Source organism: Denticeps clupeoides, chromosome 7, assembly GCF_900700375.1.
Source record: "Denticeps clupeoides chromosome 7, fDenClu1.1, whole genome shotgun sequence".
NCBI lineage: Eukaryota > Metazoa > Chordata > Actinopteri > Clupeiformes > Denticipitidae > Denticeps > Denticeps clupeoides.
The window spans coordinates 8,386,115-8,413,818 of record NC_041713.1 but is presented as its reverse complement, the minus strand read 5'-3'; the positions used below and the strand labels follow the sequence as shown (position 1 = coordinate 8,413,818).

Below are 27,704 nucleotides of genomic sequence, written 5' to 3'. Positions count from 1 at the left end.
ACACTGTGTAGACAAGCAGACCGTGGTGTCTTGTTGATGATTAAAAATTAAAAATGTTCTTTAAACTGGAAACCAAAGAAGAGGTTTGAATGACAGCTGCATTTACGACTGCATTTATTACCGTGTCGTTTTACACAACATTTGCATATTTATGTCGTCTTATAAATAAGCGTGTTTATTTTATTTTATTTGACGTTATGAACATGTGCACATACTCAGGCCGAATATTCAGAGTCGAACTTTTGTCCTCCTGTAGAGAGCAGCAGCTCGTGTTCGATCGAATTCCTCTATACTGTACGAGGGGGCGGAGCCACGTACAGAAACGCTGTTGCGTTTCCCTGTCGTGGCAGCAGCCGAACGTGAAACGCCGACAACCGCTGACAACAACACCACCAAACAGCCAAACGCCGGGACGGCCGTGCTCGCAGCCGAGGACCGCGACACGCGCGAAAAAGGACGGAAAAAAAAAAAAAAGAAGCCCCACCGAGAGCCGAGGAGCCCGGGGCTTTCCTGCACGCCGGTGCGGCAGCGCGGTCCGCGTCGCTGTGACGAGGCGGCGGCGAGGAGCAGCACCCGTTCCGGGCCGGGAGGTGAGTAGACAGCCCCCCCTCCTTCCACGCTGGTTGTCGACGGGGCGCCGACGGACGGCGGGACGCGCCGGGGCGGGAGAGGCGCGTGGCCTCTCCGTGGCCCTTTTTTTTTTTTTTTTTTTTTTTTACGAGTCTTTGTGCTGGCCCGTGGGCTGTCAGACGCGGGAAGTGGGGGTGTGCGCAGAGCGCCGCGTCCCGTGCGGGCGACGGACCCTGAATAATAAAATCCCGCGGGTGCGCCGTGGGCCCTCCTTCGCGCGAATCCTGCCGAACTCGCAACTCTCTCGGCTTTCGCCCCGCTCGGTGGCGCGCTTGGCAGCGCCTCGTGTTTCCTAAAAGTGCCACTGTCACCCGCGGCGACAACTTCTCCCCTGCCCGGGCCGGTCGCGTCCGATTAGGCTGCTGCGAGGAAAGTTTGTGACGTTTCTACAGGTACACGCCGCTGTTATTATTACTATAATAATTACAGTAGCTGCTGGCCGTAGTGTTACGTGTAACAGTTATATAGTGGATGTAGTATAGTTATATGGTTATATAGTGTATGTAGTATAGTTATATGGTTATATAGTGAATATATAGGGGAGGGGATGGGGGTAAAGGGGTCGGTGCATGTTCATGCATCTTGTTTTTCTCGGTCTGCAACGTAATATTCCACGTTAAGCCTCGCCGTTTATTAATAAGCGCGCCGCCGCTGACCTCGCTTGGCGTTTCCCAGGGACCGGGCCCGTGTCCCGCTTTCGGGGGTGACGGGCCGGAGGAGGGAGGGGGCGACGGGGAGATGAAAAGAGGAGCGAGGGAAGAAGAAAAAAAAAAGAAAAAAAAGAAAAAGAGTCCAGTTGCATAACTCGCGCGGGGAGCAGCAGCTGATGTCCTGATTTGAATTCACTGTACGGTGACGTCACGGCCAGACCGGAAGGGGAAGGGCAATTAAGCGTTGCGCGCGCGCTCTTCCACGGCGGCCGAGCCGGGGCCACGTGGGAGCGTTCACCAGTGTCGGTGATCCACGCAGAATCCATTCCGACTCATGTATTGTTGTGAAATTTTTGTGAAACACCTCAGACTCCATCGTTTTTACGGAATACTGGACATCGAATTTTAATGGTGCAACAATTTACAAATTCGGCTGTATTTCCCCCACTGATTACAACAGAAGTTGAATTCCTTCTGTTAAGTTTGTAGTTTCCTTTTGCTGCCTCAGAATAAAAAACAAAGATTGGATAATTAAATGGTGAATTCGGTAGTGGCGCTTGGCCACATCAGAGTAAGTAGTAAAGTGTCAATAATATGAAAGTGATCGTTTCTCATTATAACTTTAGAATGTTTCATTTATGGCATGGAATCAATCCAAAATGACAGAAGAAGACTTATTAAGGTGACTTGTATGACCGTGAACAATTTACCTTATTTAATTGACCTTACTCTCAATACTGATGGGTGATCAGGAATCCCTCTGCACCTTGTGTAATAATCCGGTCACAGCTCCACGACTGCCGCGTAAGGCAACGTATAACTGTTTAGATAATACCATCTTTAACGTTGGGCCCGGTGTTCGTATAGCGCCTGCGAGTCTCACACATTTTTACAAGTCCACCTTTTAACTGTTTACGGCTGTGTTCGGAATATAAAAAGAGTTATAGGTCTTTAATGACTGCCCCGGGAGTGAAGCTCTTGGGTCCGGCCCTTGTGCTTTATGAAGCCCAAGGTTGACAAGAATTTGTTTAACATTGGGACTTGTTTTTTTTTTTTTTTTTCTTCACGTTACGTTAAAAAGACTCGGAGCCACCAGTTAATGGCTCTTTAAGACCACTTGACACCTTTGTAAGCCGCGGTGTGATGCTGAGGGGAGCTGCCTTCTAGGAATCCTTGAAATGCATTAACGGTTTCTGCTTACATTAGAGAAGATTTAGTGCCATTCTGCATCCGAGGATGTTTATGCAGCAGGCAGTTGTTTCTGCATTGCACCGTTGCATCCATGGGTACACTTTCCCATCACGTTTTTTTTAAAAACCAGGCATGGTGGTCAAGGATTTTTTTCCCTTCAAATTAAGAAGAAGATACAAGATACAAAAGATACAAAATACGTTCATAAAGTTTTGCAGACAGAATACAAAACGCAAACAATCTAGTTGAAAAGGACATATTCTAAAGACAATAAAGTCATATAAATGTCATATACAATGCAGTGAATAGCACGCCTTCCCAGTTGCACGTCTTCATTGTTCAAGAGTTATGCTCTTATTGTGTGTGAAAAAGTGGGTGCGACTAAACAGGCTATGATGGATTATATTTTAAGGCAGAACCACTTATTAATAAGTTTGCAGCAATTGCTGGTCTGTACAATACCTCGAGGGAAAAGCACACAAGAGGAAGGCTTTTCAGACTACCCGCTTTTCTTTCCTTTCAGCTGTATTCTTTTTACTGTCTTTTCTTTCTTGTGTACTCAAAGAGACAAGGAAATATATCCAAATCAAACATAGTGATTTCAAATGATAAGACACATACACCAGTAGCTTGATATGAAACCCACTACTGTGGACAAAAAGGCATCCAGTCAGCCACCATTTATTTAAGATAAAATAAACCCTGGATTGCAGTAGGACGGCCATTTAAAGCGCTGTGCCAGTTGTTTGTCACTTTCCTGCCGCTGACCCACATTTCCCAGCTGGCTCACAGGCCGCTGCAAAGATCCCGGTGGTCTTCATGTTGGCAACTGCCAGATGTAAGGGTCTTCCTCCTATTGACCTTTCCATTCAAGTGAATATCAAGATGCACAAGCCCCACCGCATCTCCCCCGATGAGCCCTGGCGTCATCCCTGGGTGGGTCTGAATCATTGACTGATCCTGTTATTTTTAGGTATTTAGATGTCGTCGCCTGACCTACCATGCATCCCTAAACTTGTCAATGAAGTCAAGCATGCTTTTCTAAAAAAAAAAAAAAAAAGAGGTCAGCTTGACTGAAGTGGTATCCAGCCGTGCAAATGTTCAAATATTTGTTACCGTGAACAAGGATCTGAGCTTTTAATACTATATCTGTTATCTAAGAAAAGATCCTGGTGCCATTTAAAAGCTGCGATGTATAAAGCCTGGGGATTACATATTACCTGTTTTGTATCAGGCCCAAAGTTATACATTCACCACGGTGTTTGGATAAAAGTCCTTTGAATATTTATTCACCTTGTCGTATGGGAACTTTGTTTAAATATTCACCGAGCTGTGTGAATACCAGAGCTTTAAATATCCTCAGCCCAGGGCCAAGTTTGTCTTAGGATCGGGTTGGTCTTGGCCTGGGTTCAAAATGGCATTCAGGCTGCAGCTCTTGAGTTTAGAGGTGCAGGTCTCGTCCTCTTCCAGAACGCCCCCCTTCCTTTTGGGGGGAAAGAAGCTTGTTTGTGTCTGGTCTGAGCACTCTTTCCTTTTTTCAGTGGTTTGTGCCAAGTTTAGACATGGACAGTAGGGTAATGATGGGAATATGACTGGGTGAGGCCTCTTGCATCAGCACAGCGTCTCCCAGACAGAAATAGTTGTTGTTGCATTTTGGATGCTTCCATCGGGTCAGAACAATAATAACAAAAACCAAAAAAAAGAACTGCAGAAATTATATAAATTATATAAGTGTGAAAATGTGCCTGTATTGAACGCCCTTCCAGGTCATCTGTGGGTTTTAATTAAGTATCTCTTAATCATAATGTTATTGTAGCCATTGTTTTTGAATATGTGAATAACCCGATTGGTCAGATAATTTGTTAGATCCTGTTTAATCTAACTATTTGGGTCAAAGTTCACGCAAGCACCCGTCGTGAGTTCTGAAATTGTCATGCAATTTGGAATTTTCCATTCAAGTTTATCTGCTTGTTTTTTTTTTGCTTTTGCTTGGTCGCTCAATTTAATATCTATCCAGGCAAAGCTGAATTCTCTTGCAGTGACACCGTTTGGTTTTTGTAATCTCAACATCAATGTATTGCGAATATTAAGGGCATGTTAATAATTATGTAACTTGACACGGCAAGCAGCAGCCGAAGTTGCAATACATGCAACAATTATTGCAACATATGACACTGTGTGTTAAGGGAGTGATTTTTTGCTATCTATATGATGAAAGCATGCATGCGGAATGTGCGATTTTTGAAGCTCACATGATACTGCGCACAACTTCACATAGTCAAAGAGGAGCCTGTGCTGGAGAAGATGGCTGTTACAGGCATTGTGCTTCTGGGAATTAAAGCATCACACTGTTTCAAATAATAATAATACTGTTCACAGGGCTGCGTCGTCAAAGTCAACAAAGTCTTTCTAGGAAGTCCAAGTAATTGTTAGAATGCATGGTTTGTTTGGTTATTGGTTATAACTGATGCAGATCTTGGTGGGAAAGAGAATTTTATATAAGTTTCATGATCTAACAGTAAAAAACGGTGTGGTTACAGAAATGTGTGCGGTTCATTAAGAGCGTTTTATTGTGTGGAGCTGTTGTTTAGAACCAACTGATGTCTTTCAGTGATAAAAAGTGAGTTAAAAAGAGACAAAATGGGAAAAAAGAGCAGCAAGATTCCTCCGCCTTTTCCTAACAAGCTGTAGTAACTGCTGGAAGATCTCCAGACCAGAACCAGCTTTTGTGTCTTGCCAAGGCTCTTGGCATATCCCAGCTCTAGGAGCTCAAAGTTCCCAGTAATATTAGTAGATTAGCGTGATTCCTGGGATTACTGGACCATTATGGGATAATAAAATTGTGCATGATACTCTAGCAGAGCCTAATATTCCTGAAAGTAATGGCTTGTGGGACTTCGCTTGGACTTTTAGTCATTTTTGCGCTACCAGATCTCTACCACAAAAGAAGCGCTTAAATTTTTCCTCGTTGGTTTGTTTGTGTGTCATTTGGTCAGTTTTGCCTACTAGTGACATGTGGAAGGAATGAAATGTTTGAACACAAACATGCATTGTGACTTGCTGAGGGGCAGTTCTGATATTTCTCAATATGCTCAATATGTTTTTATGCTCACCATCTGCTGGAAGAATGTTCAAAGAATACATTCTGACAATCACTCAAATCTAACAAGAAGCTTTAGTTTTTAGTTACAGGCTAGAGATTCCTTTTTATGCTCTTGGTGGAAACAAGAAAGAACAGAAAGTGTTGAACACTGGGAACAGACCACAACTGCTCTTTTTGGGGTTTCTTCTGGATAGAAAACCGCCAATAAGATATAGGAAAGACATGTGCACATGACCCTTTACCCACTTTACTGCTTCTTGTTTGGTGCTGGAGGGAACTTACATTATTGGTCGACTGATTATTTGCTCGTCTATATTTGCGTAAGTCAAAATGCGTAAGATGAAAAAAGACTGGCATATGACAGGGCAAACCAAAATTTCAAGATGGTTTGAGAAATGGTCCGAGAAGGCTACTCCAGACTATATACTGTAGTAGCTACAGCAGCTAGCAATGGTTTTTATCATTCAAGTATTGCCAATAAAATTGCAAGCCGCTCTAGATAAGGGCGTCTGCCAAATGCCTCAAATATAAGTGTAAATGTCCAATGATTAATTCTTCAATAAATCAGGTCTCCTAAAATGAAAAAAACACCAACAATACAAAAAGCATTATTACGAACAAAAGCAGTCTTTTATTAATGTCTTGAAAAGGATGCATTTGAAGATTGGATGTGATATAAGTGTCCCAAATGGGATGGTCCTTCAAGTGCAGATAACGAATGCATTCTTTGTTTGCTGAGGAGAAATGGATTCATCTTATGATTGGGATTGATGGGATTGGTGTCATTGATGGGATTTTTTTTTTCCGAACTTGGCTGTTGCCGCGAAGGAACAATTAATCAGGAAAACACTGTCCTTCAGATAAAAGGGATAAAAATGATCCATTGTAATATGCTCAGATACAGTTTTTAATGGGCAATACTTGACTCAAAAGGCACAGTTGGAGATGCTGTAAATGTCTTTTGGCTAGACGTCTCATTTGGGATGTGGCCCAAGAAGGCCAGCCCTTCAAAGACTGCGTCCTCCAAAGGACGCAATCCACAAACTGAGACACACCCCAAGTTACACCATCCGGAATCTCCATTGGTATGCTAACTCACGCCACTTTGTCTCATGTCTCATGCTGTTTGTGCCCTCGTGTTGTGATTTGTCATTAGAGTGTTCATTCTGTCCTCCATTATTACACGGAATAAGGAAAATATGGGTTCTGTGCAGGCCCGTGCAAAATAATCTTCATGTGTGTCTATTTTCAGAGGTGAGAAAGTAGCACATAGGTGTGCTTTGTGCTTTTTGTTATCATGGCTCTTTCTGGGCTGTGCTGAGGTGTGCTGTTTCTTCAGAGGAAAAATATGCAAGATGAGTTAACCCCATATTGAACGCTGCAATATTCAGAAACAGGCTGTGGCTGCGAAGAAAGACGTTCGTTTTTGTGTACGTTTAGTCTGATTTGCTCGGTAGCTTTGCTACATTACAGGAGCATGATCTGATCATATGGACCTAATTGCATATTGTACATATCCTGGCGCCATGCTTAGTGGGTTTAAATTGAATTGAGTGATGTGCCAGTGGCCCTACACTGTGGTACGGAACTGCATTGTCTGTTCTAGCATGTGTGCATTGTATAGCATAAAGTGATCTCAGTCGATTATGTATGTATGTATGTATGTTTAAGATCAAGTGAATGGCCATGGCATATATATATTTTTTGCGATTTTCTAAATTTCATGATTGCAACTTTCTGATTGCCAAATTCAACGGTGGCTACTTGACCACTTTCTACACATGAATTGAAATTTTCAGACAGATTTGTATGCTCTGCTGCTTACTGAGTGTGTAGTGAAGAGTGGCTTCTGTGCCTGATTTGCCATATTAATGCTGGCCATTAAGATCTGATCTGACATTCTCAGGGTACCACATTCATTTTACGGATGAATTTTTGATTGCTTCTCAAATGCGTCCCGGAAGGGTGTGTTACTCTCGCTGAAGCTAAAAGCCCTGCGGTGCATCTGAAGGCTGCGGTGGACCGCTGGTCATGTACTGGGGGAGAACAGGTGCAGGGGGATTGGCCAGAGGTCTCAAATGCTTCCTGTCCTGGGACAGCGGAGCTCTGTTCGCCCTGTAAACGCACGGGGCTTCCGATCACAGGCTCCGACAGGAGGGGTGGGGGCACGGCTCCGTATTGGGTGTCACTGTGGGCCACCCTCTTGTTTGTTTTGTGTGTTGCTAGCATGCACATGTGTTATTTTGTGTGTGCATGTGTCTGATAGCAACATGTGCCTCCTGCAAGATGGAGAGGTTATCTCTCTGGGACGATTAGTGTGCTGCATGCTGGCAGATAGTGGTTTTGCACGAGGACAAGGCTACAGATTCGCTGTGAGCTTAATGAGTAACAAACTGTTCGGCCCACCGCCGCAATTTTCTCCGGGTCAGCTGGCTCTGGGAAAAGTGTGTGCATGTGTGTGTGTGTGTGTGTTTGTATCTGGCCCTTTAACACATTCAAATGAAACACTGCTCATGCTGCACCTCACATCAGGAGCCAAGAGTTCAAGTCTAATTTAAAAAGTGTCTAATTTAGACAGCATTATCAGCATTGCGTAACAGGAGAAGCACGGCAACAAAAACACTGGCTGAGAAGCCCCTTTGGCACACTTCCAGACTAGCATGGTCACTCAAGGTCAGCAGAACGCTGGCTGCCCCCCGCCGCTCCGGTCCTGGCTCGTCGTTGAGCCCCCGAGGAACTGCTCTTATCTCCCCTGTTGAGCTGTGAACACCTCACTACAAGCGCATGCATTTTATCTCCCCTGACCTTTGACCTAGAACCGGTTGTGCGGCGATGTCTCTAACTGCCTACCTCTGAAAGAACATTCTGTTCTGTGCACGTGTGCTGATCAGGGTTACACAGATTCAATGACAATGAGATTTATGTGTGGATTTTGTTTTCTGAGCAGACCTAAATAATGAAAAAATGCTGTTTGTGTGTGTGTGTGTGTGTGTGTGTGTGTGTACCACTGGTGAAAAGGTACAGTGGTAGCACATTTCTTAAAGGTGTATTACACTAATAATGTTTTGGTTGGATAGCTTATTGCTATAATATAAGGACGTCCCTGATAATATGCAACACTTATTCAGTTATATTATTCATTTACTTGACTGTCATCCACATTTCAACCAAATCCATTCTGAAAGTATTGGTTTATTTTTTACTATAAGTAACTCCTTTTGAATGTCTGTAACAGTTACATGATGTAATCAGTTACAATTGATTATTGAAGAATTGGATTAGATATTTACATCATTATATTGCTGATGTCATCAGAACATTAGGCAAGCAAGTGTTGCAGTTCATTTCCAGTAAACAAGCTCTAAACTCGAAACGTCAAAATGTGAATAAATCTTTGAAACGTATCCTTGTCTATTTTAAAACTTCAAACTTAACTGATCAATTGAGACAAAATGTATTATAAAAAAATTTGTATGCTGTTACATCCCAAACCTGGTAATATAGCACAGGCAGTCCTCTCAACAAGCCTGTGTTTTATGGTCCCTAAATCCAGAGGCAGTTGTCACTAGCCTACAAATTGAAGCGTTTTCATGTATTAATAATTAGCAAAAGCAATTTAATGTTATATAATCAGCCATAAATGGATAAGTAAACAAATAGCTGTAATAATATAAGCAAATGTTCGTGATTGTGAGCGTTGGCTAAAGATAAAATCATGTGCTGATAAAATATGCTGATATTTTATGACGTCCCTTCTTTTAATCTGGATTTATTGAGCAACAGCCACACTAAAAATATATATTATGTGTTACGCATTAATCCATCTTGAGGATTTTTCTTTTCAGTTGTGTTCACTCTTTAATATCTTACGTCCACGCTTTGACTAAAGTGCACGTTAATTAAATTGGGCACGCGCTTTTATAAGTCATGCAGACGTTTTCTGTTGAGGCACATGCCTTAACTAAAGCCAGCTGCATACTTTCATTACGCACACAAGTCGTAAGCACGCTCATTCACACACGCTTTTTGGGATGTGCTTTTAATTTAAAAAAAAAAAAAAAACGAACCGCTTTCGAGGCTCCGTAGAGCCAGGGCAACTTCTCTGGGCCGCGTGTCCCGGCGAGTGTTGAAAGAGTTAAAAAAGAACAGAATGTTTTTATTTGCTACATGGATCTTTTCATGCGGCGCACTTTAAAGCTATCTGGACGTTTCACCTGCTTCCTGCCCACAGATAGGAAACATTCCAGAGAGGATGTACAGCTGATGGATGGATGGTTCTTGCCGAAGGCCTTTGAGAACGGCTCCTGCACTACATAAATACGGGAGCGGAGCCTCCATTACTGCAGAGGCTTTTTATGGAGGGCGGGCAGGACACCCCAGGGAGCGGGATGCCCAAGAGGCCACGGCCGAGCCGACGCTCGGTTCAGTCAAGGTGAATGACTGACTGTCTGTCTGTGTGCTTATGGTCTTACGAAGCCGCGGACACATCCATAGGCGGAAACACGCCGCGTTCCTGGCACTGACAGCAGGGTAGAGATCTGGGATGCTGATAACGCCGCTGCTGCTATAAATCACTGATAGGTGAGCATTAAAACGCCACACCGGCACGGCTATTGGACTTTAATCCCGCTGGGGTCTGTTTGTCTAAAGACGGAAACCATTATCGAATGACCAGCATGTGTACACCTCGGTGTGAGCGGCAGTGATTATAAACCAGCTAGCGTGTACAGTTAATTGTGCACGAATGCCGAGCTGTTTGATATTTACCAGACTCCTAGACATGGCTACTAGAAATCACGGCGCACGCCTTTAAAGCGGCGCAGTTACATTTGGTTTGAATTAGAAGAAGTTGGGGAAATACACTCCTCGGCCTCCATGGGAAGGCTGAACAATGAGGCTTTTTTATTATTATTTCTGGAAGGGTAATGAGTGTTTGCCAAGCCGGTCTGTGTGTATTTTGTGGATTCGAGGAAGAAATTGTTGTAGTGACCCATTTGCACTTTTGGTCACTACACCAAGTGTCTTTAAAAATAAACCACAGAATTTGAACAAATAAGAGTATTATTTGTGACTGATAATTAGGCTGAAACAACACACATAATAAGACTTTTTCACAATGAATACCAATGGACAGCAAGGGCCCTGTCTTTAAAGGACTTACAGATCTAAACAGATACAAGCACAAAAAGGACCCAGACTACAATCCTAGCCCTTTTGTATGAGAGTTATTATTTCTGTCAGATAAACTTTGATGATGTTTAAATTAGTTTAAAATGGGAGCAGCCTTTGGTGATGATTGACAGCTCTGAATGATTAAAGGTCCCCTATTACGAAAATTTCACGTTGTTCACAGCCTATCTATAGTCTGCAGTGGCTAGAAATGTTGATAGATATAAAGAGCGCTTTAGCTATTCTGCTTTGCCATTCAAAGAGCGGCAGCACAGGCGGTCGGATCAGACATGCCTCCCCTTATGTCGTCATAAGGGCAAAGGTTACCTCCCGTTTCTCATGCTTTTTCTGACCAGAGAATTTCCTACCCATCCCCTCAAAAAGAAGCTCTGCCGATCGTCATGGCTTGAAAACATGCAAATCATTGCAGTTGATTGGATATAAAAATGAGCACAAATGTTTTTTTTTTTTGTTCTCTCATGCAAGACAGAAACCCAATTTTTCCCCATCCACCCCATTTACATGCCTGTTCCGTTAGAAAATGTACATTTTATAATTGTTGTGATTTCTTATTTGCCATTTATTTTATAAATTTCACTTCTTGATTACCTGTTAGAACAACTGTTATGCTAATACTTCACACACATATGCTTAGACGTTGGTGTACAGATTTTGGCGAGTGATATTGCCCAGTTGCTAGAAGGTTTGTGATGCAGGGGGAGAGAAGATTGATGTCTGTGAGTGTAAAACCAACTTAATTTCTTAGGTGAGATTACTATCATCCGTCAGTATTGGTGGTGGTATTGGTCAGGTGGAGGATTTTTTTGGGTTGAAGGGGCATAGGATGGGTGTTGCATAGATGATCTAACAGTCGGTTTTTCCTTCTTTCCTCCATAGTCGAGGCTTTTGGATAATTATAAAAAAGAAAAAAAAAATGTGTGTGAACGTGAACACAAGTGGTGGAAAACTGACGTCTCACAGTTGTGGGTCTCTCTCTCTCTCTCTCTCTCTCTCTGTTTGTCTCTCTCCCTGCTGGTAAGGAACCTCCATGTTGAGAGGAGGTGGTTTTTCATTTGGTGAGGACACCCGTGAGGTGCCTTCACTAGGAGGTGAGCTACTCACAGAGATCATGAGGTAGGCCCTAAAACTCTCTAGAGGGATTATATCCACCATCTGGCCCAGGAATGCCTGGGGATCACCAGGAAGTAGCTGGGAGAAGCTGCTGTGGAAAGCGGCAGCTGGGCTGCGCTGTAAGACCTGTTGCTCTCGCAACCCTGACCTCAACTAAGCGATTTGGTCGTATTTTTTGCGGATGTTTTAACAGCTTCATGCTCCTGGCTGCTCCTATATGTTACCAGGAAAAAGTGAGAGTACAGTATGCTGGGTGGCTGCCAAAAAAAGTCCGCCTGCCCAGCCCTGCGCTTCGCTGTCTGCAGGATCAGCAGGATTTTTTGGCCGGCTGACGCGTTCGCAGTATTCTCTGCCAGGCATTCCTGGAGCTCATCCAGGGGAGCCCAAGTCAAGCGCATGGTCCGCTGCCACCTCTATACTCACCTACAGGGGTCAGCAGGAGGGCATTGTGGGAATGTGTATGCAGTCCAGCAGGTTACCTTAAGCGCAATTTCAGTCTTGCACGCTGTCGGTCTTGGCCATCTCTAGCTCTTGAACAACCTGTTTGCCCCCCTGAGATGGACCCCTGTCCTCCTGGAGGCTCAGCTGCTTTTTTCACCAGCCTGTGAATTGAGTCCAGCGCCAGTAATCTTTGTCTTGCAAAACATCTGCAAAAGGACTTCGATGAAGCTGCAGGGCTTTTCAGCATATGAGGACTTCTTTTGGATTTTTGTCACTAGCTCATTAAATGGCATGCTCCATGAAATAATTGTGACATTTTTATGTTCTGATGGGGAAAAAACACAAAACATCCATGATGTGATGCACGTGAGACCAGAATGAAAGAGGGATGTGTTGGAAATAGGGCTGTGTACTGGCATTATGATGCATATCATGATACATAGGTTGTGATTCAATATATCATGACATATTGCAATAATTTGTGTAATTTAATTTGTAATTTAAAAAAAAGTTAATTTGTTCATTTAAAAAATCTAAATGTGCATACAGATTGAACTGTCTACTTAAACTCTACATATTTAAATGTATTGTGTAATTGATTTTTTTTTTTGAAAAAACAATATTTTGATACTCCTTACACACAGTAGGTATGGAAAGTTTTTCACTCTTTGTTATATTGCAAGTTCTGGCAGGTTGGGTGGTAAACAGCTATTTTTAAGTCTCTCCAGAGATGCTCAATTGGGTTTATGTCAGAGCTCTGGCTGGGCCATCCAAGAACAGTCACAGAGTTGTTGTGAATCCACTCCTGGGTCATTGTCTTGTTGGAAGGTAAACTTTCCGTTCAGTCTGAAGTCTCCACCCATACCGCTTAGAATTAAGTTCTTGTTCTCATCAGACACAGACGATCTGTGCAAACTCCATGTGAGATTTCATGTGTCTTGAGGCTTCTGTTGGGCCACTCTGCCATAAAGCCCCGACTGGTGGAAGGCTGCAGTGATGGTTGACTTTCTGCAACTTTCTCTACAACTGCATCTCTGGAGCTCAGCCACAGTGATCTTTGGGTTCTTCTTTACATCTCACCAAGGCTCTGATAGCTCGGTTTGGCTGGGCGGCCAGCTCTAGAAAGGGTTCTTGTCTTCCCAAACATCTTCCATTTAAGAATTTTGGAGGCCACTATGCTCTTGGGAACCTTAAGTGCAGCCGAATTTCTTTGAAATTTGGACCAGATCTGTGCCTTGCCACAATTCTGTCTCTGAGCTCTTCAGGCAGTTCCTTTGACCTCATGATTCTCGTTTGCTCTGACCTGCATTGTGCCCTGTAAGGTCTTATACAGACAGGGGTGTGGCTTTCCTGATCAAGTCCAATCAGTATAATCAAACACATCTGGACTCAAATGAAGGTGCAGAACCATCTCAGGATGATCAGAAGAACTGGACAGCAGAGTTAAATATATGAGTGTCACAGGAGGGTCTGAATACTTAGGACCATGTGATATTTCAGTTTTTCTTTGTTAATAAATCTGCAAAAATGTCAACAAGTCTGTGTTTTTCTGTCAATATGGGGTTGCTGTGTGTACATTAATGAGGAAAAAATAAACTTAACTGATTTTAGCAAATGGCTGCAACATAACAAAGAGTGAAAAATTTAAGGGGGTCTGAATATTTTCCGTACCCACTGTATCTTGTTGGAAACATGAAAATGAGAGATTATTGCTTAGGCAGCTTTTATTATATTTGAATTTTTAAAATTATTAATGAAGAATGTAATATTAGCGCAACTGTAATCTACTATTTAGTTTGATCTTGATCTTTGCCTTGAAGTTGACTCAGATGTGGCATCTGCTGGAATAAGTGCACAGGCTGTGCTTAGTTTTCACCCAGTAATCCACTGATCCTAAAACAAGACCAACTAGATTTCAAATCTAAAAATACCGCAGCTAGTTCCAACCATGCACAGTGATTGGCTGAGCGGATTTCTAGGAGCTCTAGTGGTCTGACTGTGTGTCTTTAAATGTAATGTCACCTTACTTACCTTGAATTACCAGTCACGGCAGACCTGAACACTGACATGACAAATCTAATGGCTAATTTAACATGCATTGTGCTTTAAATGAAAATTTTTTTGGAAAAACTTCTTAGAATCTGTTAAGAGTTAGAAAAAATACACATTGTAAAAAGGTATGAATGAAAAACCACGTTCTCTCAACGTTCCCTCTCGAGCACAGACACTGGTCAAATGTTAAAATTGGGAGCAGGATTTCTCACCATTTGTGGGTACATTTTTGTCACATCTGCCAGTACATCTGTGTAGTACAACAAGAAATGCACTATTGCACAAACTTGGATCACATGTTTGCAATAAAATGCCATGCCCAATTGATGGTTAGCATTTTGTGTTCTCTCAGTAGTGATAAAACAGTTGACAGGAGTTACTCTTCCTCCCCTTCTCCTCAGTGTCATCCCCAGACCACAAGGAAGTTGTCGTTTTCTTCAGCGGTGTGAATATCGTGCTGATCTATCACTCCATTGAGTGAAAGAAGAAAAAAAAGGACAGGACTCTGTGTAACCGATTCCGGCGTTCTCTGAGAACTGGCAGATAGTAGATAAGGTGCTGCTATTGTGTTACCAAGCCGCGGGGTGGGGGGGGGTTATTTGAACTGTGAGCTTGCAGCTTTGTCATGCAGGTGCGCTGGGCGAGAGGAATGGCCTCCTTTTTAAAAACACTGTAAGCTGATTACATCCTATTCACGACGGCAAGACAAGTCACCATTCATGATCGCAGTCTCCCTCACTCCATTTGAAAAATTTACAAAGCATCATTAGCATTATTTTATCGTGGTGTGTTGTGTGTAGGTTTTTGTGTGAGTGTGTGTGTCTCACACTCTGGCCTGTTCCTACCAACATGGTTAAAAGCCTAGTTCCTTTGTGCCAAGCCAGGTCGAGGGATTTCACACACACATTAACATTCACGAGTACAGCTCCTAGACCCTCTCTTAGGGGGAAATGCATACACAGTGTGCATGGTGACGTAGCAGGTAGGCCCCACCTGAAGTTTGCCGTAGCACCAGCAGTTCTGCTCTGAAGGCACTATTTGACTGTGTTATATCTGAATGTTGGCCTAGTTGAGCGCATGCTGCATAAACATGAGCACAACCACAGGAATCAGGAAACTTGGCTGAGGTGTTTCCTTCGGTTCTCCCATGGCTTCGAAGCATTGTTCCTTTCCGTCTAAAATCCTGCATTCCTGCAGCAGTGGTACTTTCAGTGTGAGAATTTCTGATTTCCAGCATTGTCATTGTCATTATACAATTTCTACATTGGTCCATAGTAGAGTTAGTTGACTCTGTTGTTTGTATGTCTGTAAATACGTAATTGAGATCATTGTTTCATTTATTGAATGACATCAAATTACAAGTGTTTTGCAGGCAAAACAATGCAAAGTGATTTTATTCACAATAATTCCCATTTTGTAGTTCATTCATATTAAACTATAAATGACATGACATGTGAATACAGAACTGTATGAACACAGTCAACGATTGGATACCAGGGGTCTAACAGATAAACGCTGTGAATTGGAACATGTTAAACTATACAGACAATACAAACACTGTTTATAATGCACAGATTTACCAAGAAGAACCGACTAAAACATTTGCAATATGTGAGGAGTTAAATCACCATTGATGTTGAGCTGTAGCACAACAAATCTCAGCATAAAGTCACAGATATTCAACCTTAACAGCCAAGCCAGACCTAAGGCAAGTCTTCAGTAGGGCGGCTACTACTGTCGATTTGTTCATTTATTTTAATGGGAGAATCAGATAAAAATAAAAAAAAAAGCATTCATTTCCAAACCTTTATTCAAAAACAGAACTAAAATCTTTAGAAAACATGCTCCTTGAGCTGTTATAATAATAATAAAATAAAAGTCAAATAACACAAAATACACACACGTATGCTTTACACCTGCCGAATATAACAATTGTTTTTAAATAAAGTGTTACTTGAGCTGCCAGAACAATAAATACATTAATTTTAAAAGAACAATACAAATCAGAAAAGTTTACAGGATTTGTTTGAATGTCAGAACTTGTTCTCTACACTACACTGCAGACGAACACACTGACACACACACACACACACACACACTTACCCTCTCTCACTGCCTTTGTTCAGACACTTTTCATTGCTCCTGGCTCAGGCTCGCTCTTTTCTTTGAGGCCATGTTGCCTGCTGCAGAAAACAGCCGCTCAGATGGTGGTGATGTGGCAGGGATGCAGAGGTAAGAAGTGAAGTGACTGTCATTGTGAAACACTGCAGCACACGGAGCTCACAGCGAAACGTGTCCTCTGCTTTTAACCATCACCTTGGTGAAACACAGTGCGAAAGGGCAGCTCTGACCAGGAATCACGTGCGGTCTGTTTTAGCATGTGTAAAAAAAAGGCCACGTAACGCGTAACTAGGCGGCGTTCAAAGCAGCACTTTTTTTTCCTCTGCCTCCGCCCGTTTTGTTTTTTTGTTTTTTTGCTCCGTCCTGTCTATGAGGCGGCGAACTCTGCAGGCATCAGTGCACAAAAGAGACCGAGTTTGTTTGCTGCGCTCCGCGACACAATGAATCGATTATGGAATTCGTTTGCCAACTCTTTTAGTAATCGATTTTTATTGATTTAATCGAAGTCCTATATTGAATCAAACTAGTTTCAATGAAACGGTTTTGTTCCATATTAATTTTAGTCGCATCATAGATACTGTATGTAGATTCTGCTTTCTGAGGAAAACCAGGCCAGTTAGTTGGAGGTCAACTGGCACTCAGTGAGCAGGGATGCTGTACTGAGCTGGTTGTATCGGTGTTCTGTTTGTTTTGTTAGTCGAGTTCCAACCAGAATATGACTGATTGATTTTTGACTTCAAGACGACAAAAGCAGAATTTATTGTGCAGTTTATTTCCTTTTAGATTAGATTTCAATTGAACTAGGTTGTGTGTTGTCTGTTATTGTGATTCTTTATTGGATTTTAAAGTAGCTGTCATGCACCCCCTTTTCCTGAGGGATGTGTTTCTCCCACCACATCCACACCCAATTCTTAAAAAAAAAAATACATATATTTAATATGTATAAATAAATATATTTACCCTCAGCTTGTGTCACTCGTCGTCTCACCACTGGCAGATGTAACTGTGGGGTGTCTCCTTTTTTTCATGCCAGAGCCTGACACGCTGCCATCAACTCTGGCAGCTCCAGTTTCCAGCACCTCCGCTTAGTTTTCTCATTGTAGCCTGTGTAAAATGTCCTGATGGGACGTTTAATTTGATACGACCAGAGGTCCTGTCGTGCTTTTTGCGCTGAGCATATGGCACCCTTGTGCTGAATCCTAATTTGCGTTCCTCCTTGTCAGCCATGACGCCCTTGCCGGTTATGTTTCAGTACGGGCAGAAGATAAATTAGATTCTGCAATATCATGTTGTCTCCAGAGGCCTGAATTGACATGGTGGTCGTGTGTGTGTGTGTGTGTGTGTGTGTGTGTGTGTGTGTGTGTGTGTGTGTGTGTGTGTGCGCGCCCAGTGATGGTTAACATATTGTTATTCCAGTACTCTGGGAGAGAGGAATCTGCTTCAATTATCCTTGAGCCGTTAGTATTCGCTTAGGCCTATTAGAAAAACCACTTGACCCTACCAGTACAGCACTGCGTGGAAGGTTGAAGGATGTTCTATTGATTTTAGCTCTATAAACATCACTGACCAGCTTTGAGCTCTGCGGGTTTTTGTAGAGAGCCATGTCCTTGGATTTCTCCGCAAAGGTTACAAAAAATTGCTGCTTCTTTTGTGGTAGAAATAGTTTGTTCACTGTACCTTCTGAATGGACTGTTGCTGAATGCTCTCCTGGATCTTTGAGTAATTTTATCCACACACACACACACACACACACACCCATCACCCACCTTATACACACACACCAGGCAATCACAGGAACAGGGTAAGGAAGTGGCCACCAACCTTCACATTCTTTATCACAGCCAGTGTTAAAGGTCCCCTATTATGAAAAATAACATTTTCTTTTGTATATGTCTTATCTTTATATAGGTGGTATGTGAATTCAACCGTGGCAGAGAATTACAGCCACTTGGAGCCAGTCCCACAATGAGATTTCCCAAGGACGCGTGTTTCTATATCTGTAGCATTAAAGGTTAATGAGGAGGATAGAGGCAGGTCGAGGAGGAGAGAGGCCTATAGAAGTGAGCGGGCATTCGCGGAAATTATGTCATCAGCACCATCAATTCACCCAGTCTTTCTTCAGATTCTCCTGTGACGGAACTAAAAAGAAATACATTTGTGCTCCTTTTTTACATTCGATCACCAAGCAACTGCAATGCTTTGCATGTTTTCAAACCATGATGGGCGGACAAACCATGAGAAATGGGAGGTAACCTTTCCCCTCATGACGACATAAGGGGAGACATTCCAGATCCGACCATCTGTGCTGCCGCTCTCTGAACAGTGAAGCAGAATGATCAAAGCACTCTTTATACATATCAACACTTCTAGCCACTACAGGACCACAGACAGGCTGGGGGAACTCGTTTTAATGTTAAATAATCTCACAATGGGAAACTTTCATAATAGAGGACTTGGAGTAGATGGACCGACCTTCACGGCCCATGTTCATAAGTGTGTCTCAGTCTCCCATGACCCGGTCGGCGCTTCACCTCACAGGGCTTGTCATGAAACTGCAATGATCGTACTCGCGAACACCAGCTTTTTAGTGTGCGTAGGAACTTTGCCATCATGAATTATTCTGCTCCAGCTGTAATCATCTGTCCATCACCTTCATGAGTAATTCACGTGTTGGCAGTAAATTATTAATGCCGGTTGCTGAAATGCTGCTTTTCTCTGTTCAGAAAGGGGTGTCAACTGTCTCTGTCTCAGCGTCCTATCAGAAGCAGCCGCGGCCGCTGTATTTATTGATGGCGTTGGCCGGTGCTGCCGTGTGGTGACTCGTAGTGGTGTCAGTGACGGCACGGTGGCCTCCGGCCAGAGAGAGGTGGGTATGCACAGCAAGGCGCCTCGTCGGCGTGGCTGCGGTCTTTCAGCTGTCGGCCTGGGAAGCCCACTGGCGGTGAGGAACGCGGGGCGTCGACGTCTCGCAGACGGCAGTTGGGCAGGCAGCGCTGGCATTTTGGTCCCAGGTGAACATTCTTAACACTTTATAAATCCTGCCATATGGGGGAGTGGATGTGGAGCTCTCTCTGCTCTCTCTCACTCACACAGCAGTGGCTGCCACAACGACTTGATTCAAGAAATGGCTGCAGGCACAAGCATGCACACACACACACATACTTACCCACTTACTTTGACCACACTGATTTAACTCGTGGCTTTCCAGACATAGATCTACCCAAAAACGCAGTAAATAACAGGTCCCAGGTCTGTGATCTTTGCTGACTGGAGATTCAAACCAGGCTTCTGGGGGCCCCGTGTGACCAAACGGATGCAAAAATGGACAAAACCTGCACTGAAACGTTCCTGTCAGGCATCACATATTCCTTATTATCATTTAGTGTTCATTAAGTAGGGAACCCACGAAGTGTCACAGATTTCATTATTCAAATGCTTTCTTCAAATTGTTATTTGCTTTTGGTACAGCCACATGATGGTCGGTGTCGAGTGAGGCTTTTTGTTCGTAAAAGCTGTCCATTCTGCACCGCTGGATTGTAGGACGCAGTAAATAAATCCCCACAGTCCCCCGAGTCTCGTGTTTCTTCCGTCTCTTGAGCTCTGCTGCTCGGTTCTTCTCTTGATAGACGCTTTGAATTAGTGCTTTAGGAAAAGGGGGGACTGTTGGTTGTGAAAGTGAGCCACTGAGCTGCTGCATCCATTAAACACAGACGGGCAAGACAGGAAATTAAGCGCAGAAGCCGGACGCATATTATATGTAAGATGGACCGTTAATGGCTTTAGGAAGATGTCTTGGCAGGGTGGTAAGCGGCCAAGTCAGCCTATCAGTCATAAGTGTGAGCCTCACTCTTAGACATCCTGTGAACTGCCATCAAAACTTCTGGATATTTCCGACCTGTGTCACCCTTCCATCAAAGCTAGGACTGCAGTAGATAACATAGATTAAATACATAGTAGATCCCTACCAGGTGTCCTGTGACCAGGCAGTACTAAGACTCATATCATGAGGCTGGACTTCCAGACATCTCACAGATGCTTCATCATATGGAGATCTGTGGAATCAGGTCGACACCCTGAACCTCTTGTTTCTCTGCAGTGTACTAAGGGTGTGTAATTTTCCTGAAAGGCCACTGCCGACAGAAAACACGTTGCCATTAAACCACTGTCTGTTTGAAATGTATTTCTGCCCTTTCAAAGTCACACGCAATTACAAACAATGCAAAACATGCAGCACTTGGGTGTGTTCTCCACATGGCAGGGCCGCTAAGCTGGGTAGGTGCTGTGAGGTAGATAGTTATCAGGGGTTCTGTGCTACCCAAGCACTGGGTAACTCATCTGTCCCCATTCCTTCACAGTTTACCAGGTGCCACTGGCAATCTCGCACTTTTTATTTTATTTATATGCCAGCTTCATGAGGCCGTCGCTGGAATACAGAATAAAATCTACAATATGGATTTAATAGGTAGAGTGTAACACTCCCACCCACCCACACCCACACACTCACACACACAATATATACAGCCACTGGCCACTTTATTAGGAATTTGTACATTGTAAGTTACAGTTACAGGCATAGTTTAGCAGACATCCGCTCCAGTGAAATTGCAGACTTGGTTCAAGTATATACTTGACAAGCTCTAGATCTTAAAAAAAGTACATTTTAAAGAAATTTAAAAACTTCTAATAACAACTCATATTTAACGAGCCCTGTTCTGAATTGCATTGCATGCATACTCTACTCTAGAAGGTGGTCCCTGTCTGAATTAGTGCTTCACGAGGGGGGTGTCATGTGTGAGGGTTTTTTGTAAGCTCTTTGAGACATGCTGATATACACAAAATAAATGTTAAAGGTTCCCTCACATGATATTTTTGTCTTATATAGGTCCTAGAGGTGCAAAATTACAGCCATTTTAAACCGGTCCCACAATGAAATTTCCCCAGGACACACAATTTGGGTGTCTGTAGCTTTACATTTACATTTTACATTTATGGCATTTATCAGACACCCTTATCCAGAGCGACTTACAATCAGTAGTTACAGGGACAGTCCCCCTGGAGCAACTTAGGGTTAAGTGTCTTGCTCAGGGACACAATGGTAGTAAGTGGGATTTGAACCTGGGTCTTCTGGTTCATAGGCGAGTGTGTTACCCACTAGGCTACTACCACCTTTTGCTTTAAATGCTAATGAGGAGGAGAGCGGCTTATAGAAGTGAGCGGACATTTGTGGAAATGACGTCATCAACACCATTCACCAACCAGAATGTTTGACGCAGACAGGAAGTCGTGTCTCTGTTTGTCCAGAATAAAAAAATCCCCTTGTGATGACATTGTGATGGGGCAGTGGTTACTTAATAGCGGTTAAGGAAGCAGCCCCGTAATCAAGTTGCTGGTTCGAATCACGATTCGCCAAGGTGCCACTGAGCAAAGCACCGTCCCCACACACTGCTCCCCAGGCTCCTGTCACGGCTGCCCGCTGCTTACTAAGGGTGATGGTTAAAGGCAGAGGACACATTTCCTCGTGTGCACCATGTGCTGTGCTGTGTATCACAATGACAATCACTTCACTTTAAATTCCAGATCCGGCCATGTGAGCGGTAAAGCACTCTTTACACCTATCGCCATTTCTAGCCAATGCAGGGTAATAGACAGACGAGTGCACCTCGTATTAATTGTTTAACAATCTCACAAAGTGAAATGTTCATGTTAAAAATTATGTAATTATGAGCCTTTTGCATATTTTTTAATAGTTTTAATTGTTTTTATTTGTTTATTTGTTTTTATTTGTTTTATTTGTTTTTATTTTAATTGTTTTTAGTTTCCACTTCAATTAGGTCATTATAATCATGCTGTTCTATACATAACAGGGTTATGATTAATAATTTAAATAATTAATGCTAAAAAATACAACATAATATAATTTTTTATATTATATATAATATTATTTTTGCATTTTGAGATTGTTGTTAATTTATTTACATAGTGCTTGGCATGATGGGCCAAAAAAAAATACATCGAACAGATGTCATGTGAAGACCCAGTAGGTGCTCAGCACAAACTGGTAAAAATTTAGTAATTAAGTGGCTGTTTCTGTCTGCTCTATCTAGAAGGGGACCTTCTAACATGTGGCAGTTCTGCTCTTCTCAAGTTTATTGTGCCGTTTCATCTGTTTTCATTGAACCTTCGTGTTAATGGCTGTAAACAGTGTCCCCGCATGTGACTCACATGTAGATGCAGGGTGGAAAACAGCAACACCATGTACCCTGCGGGCCCTGTCATACGCACAGACATAAATATCCTGAATCTCCAGTTCAGTGTGCTGCTTGTTTTGTTGCGACTTGTGACTGCAGCAAACTTGTGACTGCATCACCAGAGACCCTGTGGTGTATTTTAATTTCTGTTCTTGGTATCTATTCTTGGTCGTTTACTCAAAGTTTACCCTTTTCTTGCATTTGTCCCACTTGGATCCAAGTTCCAAGTTCACATAATGCAGCATTATGCAGGTGCATGTAGAGGACATATTAACGTTTTTTGGGATAACTTTTAGGTCAATAGGTCAACTGTTTCCGGATAAGACTGGCCACCCTGGACTTAAATTATATGTGGTTTCCACTCCACTTTTACCATGTGTATTACTGCTCTGTTTATGGCCTCTGACAGCCAAAGCCCTGCATGAAATAGAGCCAAAAACCTTAAAAAATGGATATACACACACTAACACCACAAATCCAGCCGTGCTCAGCAAACTCACTCATCCTAGCTCTGAATTGTGCCTTTGTCCCTGCTTCAGGATGTTACAGGGTGGGGAGTGTGTCCAAGTCTGCAAGGAAAGGATATGAAATGAAAACAAGAAGCAGGAAAATGAATTAGTAACTCATCTTCCCCGCTCAGGGCGTCTAGTCGGGGAGTCCAGACCTGCTGACCCTGCCACCTTTACTGTTTCTCCATATTTCCTCGAAATATTGTCCGAAGCTTTCTCGGGATGTAGTTTCATGTTTAACGTGTGCACGTTGCCCAGTGTTAATGCTGTATTATTGACTTAGTGAGTCAGGTTAACGTTGGCCGGTGGGTTCAGTAATCAATTTAAAGACCACACAGGTACAGAATTTTTTTATGGAGGGGGACTTGTGCCAAAATAACCTCTATGCGCTAACTGGATATCCAGTTTCCACCATGCAGCCCAGCAAAGCCAAACCTTTGGAATTGTACTCAGATGTTAAAAAAAAAAAAAATTACCCACACCTATATAATATCAGTCATATAAGTGATGTTTTGGTCTGAAACTCACAAATGATGAATGGGTGACAGGCTGTACATTCACCTGTAAATGAATTTAATCTAATAAAGGGGTAGAGTGAAGCTAGCAGGAAGGTGTCCATGACTTGGCCTAAAAGAACCATGGAGTTCATGCATTGTGCAATTACATATCAGTTATAGAATCTGGGCAATGTGGCCAAAAATATATTCGTGATGAAAAAACCAGTGTCATTCTTTTTTTTTGAGATATCCTAAATACAGTACAGGCCAAAAGTTTGGACACACCTTCTCATTCGATGTGTTTTCTTTATTTTCATGACCATTTACATTGATAGATTCTCACTGCAATGTAAATGGTCATGAAAATAAAGAGCTTTTTCCACACTTTTGGACTATACTGTATATATAATCATATAATATTGTTTTCCTGGCATGTTTTCAGTAACAAGAATGTAGTACTTGGAAATGGTGGTTCACCTGTTAAATTTGCATAAACAATGCATTCTGAAATCAGTCAATTTTCTATATAAAACAAATTTATAAAACAAAAGCATTACTACATGCATATTTACACTAATTTTGTGGCATGTTGTATTTTAAAGTTTGAAATGTTAGCTATTAGTTCTTGTGGTCAGCATGTTGTGATTATCATCATGTGTTTTACACAAAATTACACTCTCTGGCCATTATGCAGGCAACCAAACCAGCAGTACCTGTAGCAAATTCTGAGCAAGACCTTTTGGACCCGTTACAGTATCTCTCTTCATAATGGCACAGCAGTGCACAAAAGCTGCCAAAAAAAAAACTGGGCACGTGGAGAGCTGCTTTCTGATCGAAAACGGCATATGCATAGGCATATGGATGAATTATCCAGTTGCTTCTCTGTACCCACTACGAGTAATTCCTGACCCAACCGGTCCACATTCCAGTCACCAAAACACACCCGTTCCCAATAATCCAGGCCTGAGGTGCACTGATTACAGAGAGCTTTTTAAATGGAACAGTATAGAAACACAAGCAGAGCAATTATTATAAACTCCTTTTTAAATCATTTCATGTCAGAGTCACCAGTTTGCTGACTGGAATTCTTTAATAAAGTGAAGACAATCAATCAGCATGTCCCAAGATGCAATTGAGTTTGTGATGTTCGCTGATCGTTTTATTATGAGGACAGAAATTGGAGGACCCAGCTTTGTTGTGAGTTTTGGGTCATTTTTGCCCAATTCACTTGTCTTGCTTTCTGCACATTTTGACAAAACGTTTAATAATTACACACCAGTTTGTTTCACTTCTTCGAAAACATTTTTACCCATACATTTAACCAAATATCATGATACTACCTACAAGCCTTGTAGAACATTAAACAATGTCCAAAACGTAGTTCAAGCTGGCATAACTATTTTGACGAACAGTAGATGCTAGCAGCAGACATTTAAATGACTGTGTAGGGCTAAATCAAAAAGTTGTGTCAGTGCTGAAACAGTGGTTTAAATATTTGTGGTGTAGTATTTCCACATCCACATGTAGTCCAGAGGTTTCCAAAGTTCTGAGTCTACCTCATAGAGATAAACATCTGGAGTTTCCTGTGCTGCCTTCTTGATGTCAGCCGAGATTCTTGAAGCGCTGAGCTTTTATGTCCCACAATCCCCAGTGGGGAATTCCCATCACTCTTTTCACCCATCAAGTATCCGCACTGTCCAGGCAAGATGCATTACACTGTAAATGTCATGCCAAACTCAGAAACCTGTATATGCATATATTTCCACATATACAAGAATAAATATGTACAATACAATACGTTTTTTTTTTTAGGATCACTGCTCCTTTAAATTCTACATTAAAACGTATGGAAAAAGTTATGTTATGTTTCCACAAGTGTGCCAGTGAACTGTATGATTAAGCTTGGCGTGTCTCTGCATTACATTAGCTGGAAATTTTTCACAGGTTTTTCCCTCCACCCTCAGTGGAACTGTTGACTTCCAATCTGACAATCTGTGTCTGGTTTTATTGCAAGACCACGGAATCACCTTTTAATCTGACACTAAGCTAGCGGTGCAAAGATAGCTGTGTCGGATTTTCGCTGCAGTGCGCGTTCCAGCCCCCGCACATCTCTGCAGCATATGGAGCGTGGTGGGCTCTGGTTATGGGAACAAAAGAGCAACATGAAAGTGCAGCCTGGCGTCTTTTATAGAGTGTTGATGAGATGTGATAGGCCCCGCTCCCTGCCCAGAGCCCTGCTGGTTTCAAGGTCTATTCTTTTTCCTTTTTTTCCCCCCTTACTCTCCCCCGAGTGAGAAGGTTTAGAAGTTTATGTGAAGGAGGAGGAGCAGAGGCTCTGGAGCTTTCCGAAAATGTAGGGCCTCAAGTGTGACATCACCGTTTGCAGCGCGCACTGTACATTCTTGCAATTACAGGAGGAAGGAGCTGCAGACCGGGCCTCGCTCGGAAAATGACAGGAACACCGCGTCCCCCGCTCCTCTTTCGGCTGTTTGCGCTTCGGGCACTCGGCGCTCTTGCCCGACTCCTGTGTTATTATCTCCTGTGACAGGCAGCCTTGTTTTCCTATTGACGAGACACATTGTGCAGTGGAGATTTTTTTATTTTTATTTTTTTGGAGGGGGAGGGTGTCTCGGAGAGCCGCGGTTCCACCTTATAGATCGACGGAGGGAGAGTGGAGGGAAAGGCGGAGGGGAGAGGTCAGGTTTGTTTTTTTCAAATGCAGTCACATTCTTGGCAGCTCGTGAGAGCAACTCTGCCAAAGGGTATCCTAAAGGGGCCAGACTCTTACTTTCTTCATTTGTATGTGTGTGGGTGTGTGTGTGTGCGTGTGCGTGTGCGTGTACAAAATTGCATGTGTTCTTGAGTGGATTTTTCTTCACTGTCTTGACCCTTCTTCACTGTGGAGAACAGAAATCTGTTAGTTATTTGGAAACGGTGAGGGATTCCTCTATGCGGGGGATGATTTATGACTGCCATGCATTTAGATAAAAAAAAAAACACCCTCAAACCACTGACAAGGAACATAGAAGTAGAGAAAAAGATGGAGAAAAGAAAACCGTGAGCCAGTGTACTTGGTCATAGGTTCTCTGAGGAAATAACTTGTTGAGATCGGTCGAAGGGGGCCTATCTTAAGGTGCGTTTCCTAAGTGACGTGTCAGTGGGGTCTGTGGCTGTTCTGTGCACAATCACATAATTCTAAATCCACCCTTTTTGCTTTCAAAATGATACATGATATAACCATCACATTTGACTGTATTCTACCATTCCAGTGAATGACATGAGTCAGTGAGAGTGACATCACAGAGTTCTGCACATTACTGCCACCCAGTGTTGAAACTGCATGGACCTATTTGACCTCCTAAATCTAGAGGGTGATCTAAGCCATTCTGGTTTATGACTGGGAAGCCTGTTGGCAGCTATTTGGACTATTAGCATTCCTGTATACGGGTGGGTCAGATAATAGAAGGTTCTATATTGATTATTGGTGCATAGGATGTCTGGATGATATCCATTTCGCTGCTGAAATGGCCATTTATTTACACTCCGCTGTATTCTCCCTAACAGGATCCCCGGGGCACACGTCCATCCCTCAGTTCACAGAGACCCTCGCCGGGCAGCCTGGGCTGACCCTGCCGACGCGCTGGTGCACCGTCCATGGCTGCTGACTGACTTCCTGACCTGCAAATGCCGAGCGAGCAAGCAAGGGTGGGGGCGACCTCAGTCTCACGTGATTGGCTGCTGAATGGAATTGCGGTGAATGGAACACATGCCCAAAGAGCAGGATCCTAACCTATCAGAGGGAGACGAGAAACGGTGAGTTTAAACAACGTTCATCAAAGCATTATCTTAACTGCATTGTTTCACTGCAACGTAACAATAAATTTATTATGAAGTGTATCAAAATAAAAGAAAGCTGAAATTTGAGTGACAACGTGCCACTTGATGCTTTTTTTAATTAATTT

General features: G+C 42.8%; 1 protein-coding gene across 1 annotated transcript in view; it reads left to right on the top strand.

Annotated features, from left to right (window-relative positions):
* Positions 1 to 315: 315 nt before the first annotated feature.
* LOC114793382 (thyroid hormone receptor alpha-like) overlaps positions 316 to 27,704 on the top strand; it is a 43,767-nt gene continuing 16,378 nt past the window's right edge. The window contains exons 1-2 of the mRNA XM_028985085.1: positions 316 to 590; positions 27,307 to 27,555. Coding sequence (XP_028840918.1) covers positions 27,500 to 27,555 — 56 coding nt within the window. The 5' untranslated portion in view covers positions 316 to 590; positions 27,307 to 27,499. The remainder of the gene's footprint in view (positions 591 to 27,306; positions 27,556 to 27,704) is intronic.